Here is a 9,099-nt window from a genome sequence, read left to right on the forward strand (position 1 = left end):
CAGCAGGATGAAGATTAATATCTAGCAGTTTATCAAGCTCCTAGAACACATTTACGAGCTTCTTCCCTGAAAAGTAAAACTACTAGTAAAGAAGTGAACAAAAATCAGTGTTTTTATGCTGTGCTGAACCCGAGCATGGTTGTTCATTTGAGCCTAAGTTGATTGTGTCCACGGCTTTCAGAAAGCTTATCCCATTTCCCCCCATTTAATAAAAGGTTTGGGTAAGACTCCTCAGGAAGTGGGAAGTGGGTGTTTTGAACTTTTACTCTGAGGAACCAAGTGCATATTGTTAGCAGTGGCAAGAACAGCAACAGGGGTTACACTGGTGGAGTCAGACAGGACCTTGACTCAGCAGCCTCAGTACTTGGGTTCTGGCTAGGAAAGAATTCAGAGCCAAGACTTAAACCATAAGAGGAAGTTTATGGAGAAAGTCACAGAGGCAGAAAAGTGAGCCATCGAAGAAATGGGTTCGGGAAACAAGTTACAGAAAAAAAGAAGGGCCCTTGGAGCTTAGGAGAAGGAAAGGGGCAAGGAAAACATGCCTGGGGGACAGAAGAGGGGGTGGGGAAGGGGAAAGGGAGAAAGAGCACACTGGGTCCATAGTCCTAAGGGCTTTTAGGGAGGGGATTTTAGGGGAAGTCTCAGGGAAGAATCTCAATAGAATATTATTCATCAGCTTTCCAGGTGTATCCTTTCAGGCTTATGGTCTCCACTGATTGGTCAGGGTCAGGGTGGGGGGCGGGGGAGGGAGGGGGCGGGTCATTGGTCAATGCAGCTGGTCCTGATGCCAGCCTCTGCTGTTTTTCTGGGCCTGGAGCTGAAACACAACCGAGGCCTCGGTGGATTTGATGTGGGTCAGAGCCTCCTTGTCCTGGGAGCTTAGTGCCTAAGGGCTATTCTCCAGCCCCCTCGTTGGTTCCCCTTTTAAGGAGGGGATCTAACCTGCATGACTAGCAATGTGCCAGGGAGAAAAGGTCAGTGGCCGGTCCAAACAGCATGGCCAGAGATACACTCAGGGAGGAGAGGTCACCCCGGGGTGAGGCCTCTGTTTCACCCGGGGCTTTCCAACCTGGTGACCTTCTGTACCTGGCCTGTGGCCCTTGCTTTCTCATGAAAGTGGAACCGCCTACCACAAATATAATGGCCCAGATTTTATTCTGTGGGACCAATAAAGATGTAAGTAGAGAGCAAAGTTGGATGTTAAAAAAGCAAAGAGCCTGTGGCAGGGGACTGGGGGGAGAGGGGAGAATCTATGGAGTGCTACAGATTTATAGAGATTTGGTAAATACATTTTTTTATATCTCACAAGGCAAAAAGGCATCTGCAATTCATACGTATTTGTTTTGGAGACCAGAACTCTAAGAAGAGCAAATTGCCCAAAGAAAATGGTTCCCTGTGTTAAAGGACTCAGTCATTGATTGGTTGGGCTCATTGACTTTTTCTTGGCCGGAGTCTGGTTCAATCAGGAAAGGAAGAGCTATCCAAGATGCTGCTCTGGAGCTCAGCCATCAGCCCAGTTGTACATGTAGTGCACATTCTACCACAACAGGATACGCTTCGGTAAACCTCTCCTCTCCAGAAGTTTCTAATTTAGCTTATTGAGAGATCTTATCCACCAACTATGAAATATATCTTCAACATTACAATGACAACCACTGGGAATGCATATTAAGTTTAAAGTGAATATTGCTGGAAGGCATTTGTAAAATGAGAGCCACTCCTGTATGACAACAGGAAAATTTATGGCTTTTCAATAACCAGCCTTTCAGAATTGAATAATTTTTGCCTCATAGAAGTGACAAATTGGAGGTGTTTTCAGATTTAAAATTTGTTATTTCCAATCCTGCTTTTCAAAAGCCATTTTTGTAATTCTAAATCTGCAGGATGATCTCTCCTCACCTTCACCTTTTTATTACTGTGAAAAAAGAACACTGTTATCAGATAGTAAATCCTATCATTGGGTTCTAGTCTTCAGGAACCTGAAAACTCCTCCAGTGGAAGTGCGGCAACTCTGTAGCTCTATTTATAGAATTTATAACGAGCCCCTTTCCTGCAAATTCAGCATGAAAGTGGAACAAAAGGTAGGGGAAGAGAACAGAGGGAAGGAGAATTCTGGTTTTCCCTCCTCTTTATGCCTCATTTGCCTTGTAAATTCACAGCCTTCTGTGGAAGCCATCGCAAGTAAAACTTAGAGCAGGAGACATGTGCTTGAAAATTATTATTGGAATAGCTGGAATCCAAGCAGTCTGGAGCCCTTTTTAGATAGCACATATATTTATATCTGAAGGGAAATAGATATTCAGTTTTCTAGAAAATCCTCATATATCAAGATCATTTCTTCTTCATGGAAAGCATCATGTTGGGGCGGATGCTAAGGGTACTTGCCTTGCCTTTCTCACTCCTATTGCTAATAAAATGAAGGGGATCAACATCCACGTCCACTTCCAGCATCCCTCTATCCCTCTACACCAGTGGTTCTCAACCTTCCTAATGCCGCGACCCTTTAATACAGTTCCTCATGTTGTGGTGACCCCCAATTTCATTGTTACAAATTGAACATAATTAAAGCATAGTGATTCATCACAAAAACAATATGTAATTATATATGTGTTTTCTGATGGTCTTAGGCGACCCCTGTGAAAGGGTCGTTCGACCCCCAAAGGGGTTGTGACCCACAGGTTGAAAACCACTGCTCGACACCATCCCCTGGGTTCTCCCTATTGAGTGTGTAAGAGGACACATTTTTCTAGAGGGTATTTGACCTTCTTTCATCTCTTCCCCACCTCCACTCCCCACCTCTCTTCCGTCATCCTTCCACAAATATTTACCAAGCTCCTGCAGTTGAGCCTGGTCTTGCCTTAGGTGGGATACAACAGCGAGCAAGATGCAGTCTTCCAGGAGCTCACAGTTAGGTGAACGACATGTAAAGCAGCCCGCACGCTTAATGTGGGAAGGACTGATCAGGACGGAGGGACTTAGGCGTGATTGCCCCCTAGAATTGCCCACAGTCACTTTTGCTTTTTATCCTGAAATTCCACACAGAAACTTGTAAATTCACAGCCTTACATAATCCCTCTTTTTTTCCGCCCATGAAAGCAGCATATAATTTATGAACGTGTATCTCTTGTTAAATGAGGTCAATGTCTTTGTGTTTTGTCCAAAAATTTTTTGAAAAATATGAAATTATGTTGTTTAATACAAATGAAGGAATGCAATAAAAGCAACCCTCTGTGAGCCAGAGACTTGGAAACAATCTTCAAATTTTAAAAAATGCATGCTGCAAAATATTTTGAATTCTTTTGTTAGGTTTATGTATTTAACAACCCATTAAATGATTGTTTTCACTATTCACTTTAAAAGTGATATTTTCCCTCATAGTCTTAACAACAACCATCTGAATGGTTACCTTTTCAAAATTGCACTTGAAAGGCTTTTTTGGCTCTGATGGGTCCTAACCGCTTCTTCAGCTTCCTTTTTCACAGGCAACTTCTGGCTCCACACCAGGATGTGATTCTGATCCTCAGTTGGCCACAATTCAGTCCTTACCTCAGCTCAGTTTCTTCCTGTGTGGGTCACGTTATGCAGGAGATACAGAGGATTCAAATAATATAGCGTTAGCCAGTCTGCTCAGTGGTTAGAGCATTGGCCTGTGGACTGAAGGGCCCCAGGTTTGATTCCAGTCAAGGGCACGTACCTCAGTTACAGGCTCCATCCCCTACCCTGGTCAGGTGTGGGCGAGAGATAACCAATCCAATGTGTCAATGTCAATATTTCTCTATCTCTCCCCATCCCTTCCACTCTCTCTAAAAATCAATGGAAAAATGTCCTTGGGTGAGGGTTAACAACAACAAAAAAGAATGTTAACAGAGGCTCCCTACTGTGGAGTTGTGGAGAAAGGACAAAAATACATGAAAATTTAAATAATAATAGCGATAACATGCCCTTTGTTATAGCGACAGATATACCACTGATTGATCACCACATAGAACATTCAGTAACAAATGCTATGGCATTAGAAAGGAGGGAGCTATGAGCTTCAATGATCTAATCTGGGGTGGTGTCTTAGTCTGCTAGGACTGTCATGACCAAGCGACTTAAACAGCAGTAGTGTAGTTTCTCAGAGTTGTAGAAGCTAACAGTTCAAGATCAAGGTGTTAACAAGCCTGGTTTCTCCTGGTGGCCCCTCTCTTGGCTCACAGAGGGCCGCTTCCTCTCACACCCTTACAAAGTCTTTCCTCTATGTGCACTCTTTGGCCTAATCTCAATTTGGAGTAGGTCTCACTCACAGCCTCATTTTAACTTAATTACATCGTTAAAGGCCCTACCTACAACTACAGTCACATTCTGAAGTACTAGCGGGGTTAGGATTTCACACATGAGAATATTAGGTACACAGTTTAGCTCAAAGCAGGTAAATTCTTGAAGAACAGTGAGAATCTACTGTAAGAAATGTGATAGGCATGTGATGTGTTGAAAGATGGGAGAGAGAAAGGGTGGGGAAACATTCAATTGACAGAGACAAACTGTATCACACACTGGATTTTTTTCTCATCTTGCACTGATTGGCCTGGCTCAGTTGGTTGGCTATTGTCCTGTGCATCCAAAGGTTGCCGGTTTGATTCCTGGTCAGGGCACATGCCTGGGTTGTGGACTCAGTCCTTGGGAGCGGGCAGCCAATCAAACTGATGTTTCCCTCTCTCCACCTTCTTCTCTTTCTAAAAATCAATTTTAAAAAATTTTAAAAAGAAAAAGACTGACAGACGTTTTTCCTTTTCAGAAGACAGAAGCGCATCATTCCTGGCAGGGGAAGTGCTAACCAGTCCCGACTGGGGAAGTGACTGTAAGTTTAAATTTAAGTGACTTGCGGGGCCAGGCAGAGGGACTACAAGCTGTAGTTACTAGAGTGAGGAACAGGACAAAGGCAGCACCCTGCCATAAACACCCATCGCATTACGCTTGTATGATGGCAGCCAGCCTAACCATTAAGGGAGCATTAGAAATGGTGGTTCGTTACTAGGCAGGTGTGGTTGATCTCCATGGATTTTAATAATTTATTTGAACTTCCTGCCATCTTCTATTTTTTTATCACTCTCTTTCAGTTTTCTCATTTTTTAAAAGCATTTTCAATAAATTTCAATTTATTAGGGCTTCCAGGGTCCGGAAATGCTTTTGGATAGGATGAGGCTGTCTATTGGAAGCCGAGGGTTTTTAGTTTTCTTAAAATGCACTATAACAACAACAGAAATGCCTTCTCCCTTTCCTTCTCCTCCTTCTTCTTCTATCTGAATACAAGCAAATCCATTGATCCTGGGAATGCTTGCTTTGCATTCTGGAAGTGGACAAGGGGCTGAAGCACAGAACTCCTTTCCTCTGCAGAAGAGTTTACCTTCTTTTCTCTATTTCTTCTCAACCCAGGGATTGATACAACCATCAGTTCTATTCAGATTATGGAAATCCAGCAAACCATAGATCACCGGTATTGCAGTAGAAGCCTCCAGTGCGGGTGGGTAAGCCTCCCCATTACACCCCAGTTGTTTCTGGAATTTACTCCAGTCTCCTGGTGTTTTGAATAAAAGCTAAAGCCACAGGGTAAAATCAATGTGTGCTGACATTGCCCCTTAAGTGAAAACACATTTGTTACACGGTGGAACAGGGAATCATAAAACGGTTGGTATTAGCGAATGTCAATAAACCACGGCTCCAATGACCCCAGTGTCCTGGTTTTAATGGGTATGACCAAAGCAAAAAGCTTAGTGGAAGCCCTGTGGCTGACTCTCTGCGGGAACAAACCAGAGATGCAGAGGGGCTAGTTAATTTTATAGACAAGAACGACATTGTTACCAATGGCTTCAATTTATGAGTGAGCTGAAATTTGTATATTTAAGTAACAAGGGATATCATTATTTTAATTGCTGGGGAAAAAATATTAGCTTATCTTAGCTTTTTCAGCGAGGAGGGGGGAAAAATCCAGGTACTGAAAAGGTATCAGCAGCATCCACCTCTAGTGCATGCTGTATATCTGTGTGGCGCTAATGCTGGATCCAGAAGCATGGAGAGCAAGTGGCTTCAGCAAGCACCATACACAAGTTATAGCATTAAGAATGAGAGTTTTGCCCAGTCACAGTGGCTCAGTGGTTGAATGTTGACCTATGAACCAGAAGGTCACGGTTTGATTCCCAGTCAGGGCACATGCAGCCAATCAATGATTCTCTCTCATCATTGATGTTTCTATCTCTCTTGTCCTTCCTTTTAGAAATCAATAGAAACCTATTGAAAAAAAAAAAAGCACAACCTATTGGGAAAAAAAAGAATGGGAGTCCTTTTTTTTTTTTCTTTGATGAATATTTACCAGGTGCCTGCCAGCTTGAAGGCAAGGCTCCATATTTTTAAACTAGAGTCACAAATCCTTTTGAATTCTCAGCCTTATTCCTTTTCAACCTGATATAATTTAGGCTGCAAGTTGATGGTCCTGAGTTTTAAAAATAAACTTCATGGTGCTTTATGCCTTGTTTATGACCTCTACGTGTTTCATCTCATTGAGTTCTCAGGGAATCCTTGAAGGTTGGTGTTACTTATTTGCATTTTGTTGTTAAGGAACCTGAGGTTCAGTAAACTTGGAAAAGCCAAAGACAGACATTAATGAATGTGGTAGGGTGACATAATGAAGAAGAGTAAGATGACTCAGGTTTAAATTCTAGAACTTTGACAAGAGTTTTATTCTCCCTGCATATCCCTTTCTCATCCACTGAGTAGGGTTGACGAGAAGTATGCACATCTTGGGAGTCATGGGGTAGGGAATGAATGCCATTCATCTAAGCTTCCTCCAGTGGAACAAAGCTCTCCTGATCCAATGCAGACATATTTCCGTCATTTTTTGCATTCTCATTTTTAACAACTTATTTTAGTAATCAGTATAGAGAATCTAAAACCACTGGCTATTTTTCCCATTTATCTGATTTTTAATTGTTTTTTATATATGATCTAAAAGATGGCCAGGTCATGAGAACTTAGATCTGATATGCCTTTTTGCTGGAGTTTTCATTTCAATATGAAATCAAAGGAACTCCCTCTTTACCCCCACTTTCCCTCTCACAGGGGATGGGGGAGGACACTGTATAAGCATTTCTGTCTTGCAAGTATTTCCATTACTAAGTGGTAATTAGGACTATAATAATTTTCGTTGGTTCAAGTTCTGAAACTGCATAATATTTCCTGCTAATGTTTCCTCAAAGGGAGTGATTTACGGTAGAAAAGCTGGTGTTTATTATGTCCAATCCTCCTTCCAGAGGGGCTGTTAGTTTGAGGTCTTTGCTTCATTTGTTTTCTGAAATCTGTATCTCTTAGGGGAACTGAAGTCATTTCCTGTGTGTTTAGCTTTGTGCATTTGGCCTGGGATTTGACTTTCCATCACTTTGTCTGTGTGTTTTAACAAGCTACACATTTTGTGGTACATTTTATATGTTAAGACCTGAAAGAAATCACTTTGCAACTTGACAGGTATGTCTCTGAAAAGTATAAAGCTATACCATGTTAAATTTGGTTTTGTGTATTTATTATAGAATGCTTTACTTTACATAGTATATAATGAGCAGCAAAAACCTCTTACATCATTTCCTGCATATTTTGATTTGTGATTTGATTTTTTTTATAATTAGGTCTGGAAATTACAATTACAATATTCCTGTTAACAAGCACACACCCACCAATGTCAAATTCTCTCTGGAAATCAAGTAAGTGCGTAACTGTAAAAACCAGTTCTAGTTTTATTATCATTTGAGTAGCCAGCCTGAATTTACTTTACAATTTGATCAGTAAGTCAGGAGGTAGAAACGTATCAGTCCCTGTTAACCAATGACGGCAGGGTTGAGAGGTGGACCAGTTTGGGAAAGGGGTTTTCAAAATGAAGGCCAAGATCTTCCAGGCTCCCTCCCTCCACGGGGCTGGAAAGGCTCTAGGCCAGGGGTGGGCAAACTTTTTGACTGGAGGGCCACAATGGGTTCTTAAACTGGACCGGAGGGCCGGAACAAAAGCATGGATGGAGTGTTTGTGTTAACTAATATAAATTCAAAGTAAACATCATTACATAAAAGGGCAGGGTCTTTTTTTTTTTTTTTTTTTTTTTTTAGTTTTATTCATTTCAAACGGGCCGGATCCAGCCCACGGGCTGTAATTTGCCCACGGCTGCTCTAGGCTGTACACTCATACCCGCAAAGTGGAAGTGACCTTGGGTTTGATGCTGGCTCACAAGCTGCAGTCGGCCCCTGACTGTGCCCCTCTGAATCGGGGTGGAAACAAGAGCAATAGCAGGGCCCTGGCTGGGGGGCTGCACATTTGTGTGAGCTCCTGGTAGCAGTGCTAATGCAGACACCACCTCCTTTCCCCAGAGGAGTTAAAAAAGGAGTGAGAGTTTGGAATCGGGCAGACCAGGGCTCAGATTTGTTTCTGCCACTTACTACTTCTGTAATCTTGGAGGAGCCACTTATCCTCTCTGAGCTACTGTTTATTCATCTATAAAACGAGTTTGACATTATACCATAACAAGGAGAGCTGCTGTGGGAATCACTGTTCATAATAGTGAGATTAATAACTACCATTTGCTGAGCACAGACTATAAACCAGACACTCTACGCTTTAGTATTGGGTCATATAATCCTCACAATAACCCTCCAAGGTTGGTATTGTTTTTTCTAGTTTCTATTTTTCAGATGGGAGCACAGGTTTTGAGAGATCAGAAAACCAAACATGAAACTCAGAGCTCCTAAGAGCTGGAGCTGGGCTTCAAAATCAGCCCATTTTTAAAACCATACTTTCTTGCCTTCCCAATGAGATGAGATGTGTAAGAATATTGCCCCTCCTGGCACATCATAGGCACTCAATACATGGTAGCTTTTATTATGACTACCTTTCCTCCAAAATCACAAAACTATTCTTACCAATTTTAATTAATTATGGTACTTTAAGACTTTTTACCCACTTCACTCAGAAAGTATGCAATGAGTGACCTCTTACCACGAAGATAGATGGTTTTCATTTCGTATCTCTTGACTTTAGTTTCTCTTTCCTCCACATTTCCTCTCTCCTGCCCTTCCTTTGCTCTCT

General features: G+C 42.0%; 1 protein-coding gene across 1 annotated transcript in view; it reads left to right on the top strand.

Moving 5' to 3' along the window:
* MYRFL (myelin regulatory factor-like) overlaps window positions 1-9,099 on the top strand; it is a 105,764-nt gene that overhangs the window by 93,636 nt on the left and 3,029 nt on the right. The window contains exons 20-22 of the mRNA XM_015566848.1: window positions 4,778-4,840; window positions 5,416-5,503; window positions 7,656-7,730. Of these exons, the coding sequence (XP_015422334.1) occupies window positions 4,778-4,840; window positions 5,416-5,503; window positions 7,656-7,730 (226 nt within the window). The remainder of the gene's footprint in view (window positions 1-4,777; window positions 4,841-5,415; window positions 5,504-7,655; window positions 7,731-9,099) is intronic.

Source organism: Myotis davidii, unplaced genomic scaffold (assembly GCF_000327345.1).
Source record: "Myotis davidii unplaced genomic scaffold, ASM32734v1 scaffold582, whole genome shotgun sequence".
Lineage (NCBI taxonomy): Eukaryota > Metazoa > Chordata > Mammalia > Chiroptera > Vespertilionidae > Myotis > Myotis davidii.